This window comes from Perkinsus marinus (assembly GCF_000006405.1).
Source record: "Perkinsus marinus ATCC 50983 genomic scaffold scf_1104296929416, whole genome shotgun sequence".
In the NCBI taxonomy this organism is placed as follows: domain Eukaryota; phylum Perkinsozoa; order Perkinsida; family Perkinsidae; genus Perkinsus; species Perkinsus marinus.
In genome coordinates this window covers 1-1035 of record NW_003216449.1, presented here as the reverse complement: position 1 = coordinate 1035, position 1035 = coordinate 1, and the positions used below count along the sequence as shown (strand labels likewise).

General features: G+C 46.6%; 1 protein-coding gene across 1 annotated transcript; it reads left to right on the top strand.

The window, feature by feature from the left end:
* Window positions 1-164: 164 nt before the first annotated feature.
* Pmar_PMAR013791 (arginyl-tRNA synthetase, putative) lies at window positions 165-1025 on the top strand (the record flags this gene model as incomplete). The annotated part of the gene is made up of 4 exons (XM_002787400.1): window positions 165-291; window positions 340-480; window positions 529-795; window positions 852-1025. Coding segments are annotated over 4 exons (709 nt in total), but the record flags the coding sequence as incomplete, so codon positions are not given.
* Window positions 1026-1035: the final 10 nt, after the last annotated feature.

Sequence of the window (1035 nt, the reverse complement as noted above, 5' to 3'; positions counted from 1 at the left end):
ATTGGGGTACTCAATTTGGGTATGTTGATTGAACACATGAAGGACGCTTATCCCGACTTCCTCAACCCACACCCCCGAAGTCTCTGATCTTCAATCCTTTTATAAAGCGGCTAAGAAGCGGTATAGTCCGGACCTTTTGGGGTTACTTTAATAACATCTTTTAGTTTCGATGAGGAACCCGACTTCAAGAAACGTTCCCAAGAAGAAGTTGTCGCCCTTCAATCGGGTGATGAATACGCTCGGAAGGCTTGGCAGATTTGTTGTGATATTTCGAGGAAGAGTTTTGAGGAGGTAATAAAAGCCACTGAGAGGCCAACGCCTCGAGGCCGCCATCATCAGGTCTACAGCCGCCTCGGCATTGAAGGCTTGAAGGAGCAGGGGGAGAGCTTTTACAACGAAATGATCGGACCAATCGTTGAGAAGTTGGAAAAGGAGGGACTTGTGGTCGAATCAAACGGCGCCAAGTGCATCTTCACTGATGTTGATGATGTGAATATTATAATTGATAATTCGATTTGTTATTATTAGAATTATCAGGTGCCAATGATGGTAGTGAAGAGTGATGGAGGTTACGGCTATGATAGTACTGATGTGACGGCGGTGTGGTATCGATTAACTCAACTACACGCCGATGAAGTTGTTTATATTACCGACCTCGGACAAGAAGTTCATTTCAAGAAGCTCTTTGAAGTCGCCAAGATGGCCGGTTGGCATCATCCTCCTCAAACTAAACTCGAATACCTCGGCTTTGGTGTCGTCTGTGGTGATGATGGCAAAAAATTCAAAACTCGATCGGTGGGTCGTCGTCATCTCGACGGTTACTGTCATTGATTATTATAAATTCCCTTTAGGGCGCCACTGTGAAGTTGACTGACCTTCTCGATGAGGCCGAGGACAGGGCGAGGAAGGAATTGGAGTCGAGACTTAACGCGGGGGAAGGGGAGGCGGCCGGACGATCGACTGGACTTACTGAAGAGGAATTCGATAGAGCATCGAAGATTATTGGTGATGATGATGTGATGGAGGTGTGGTATC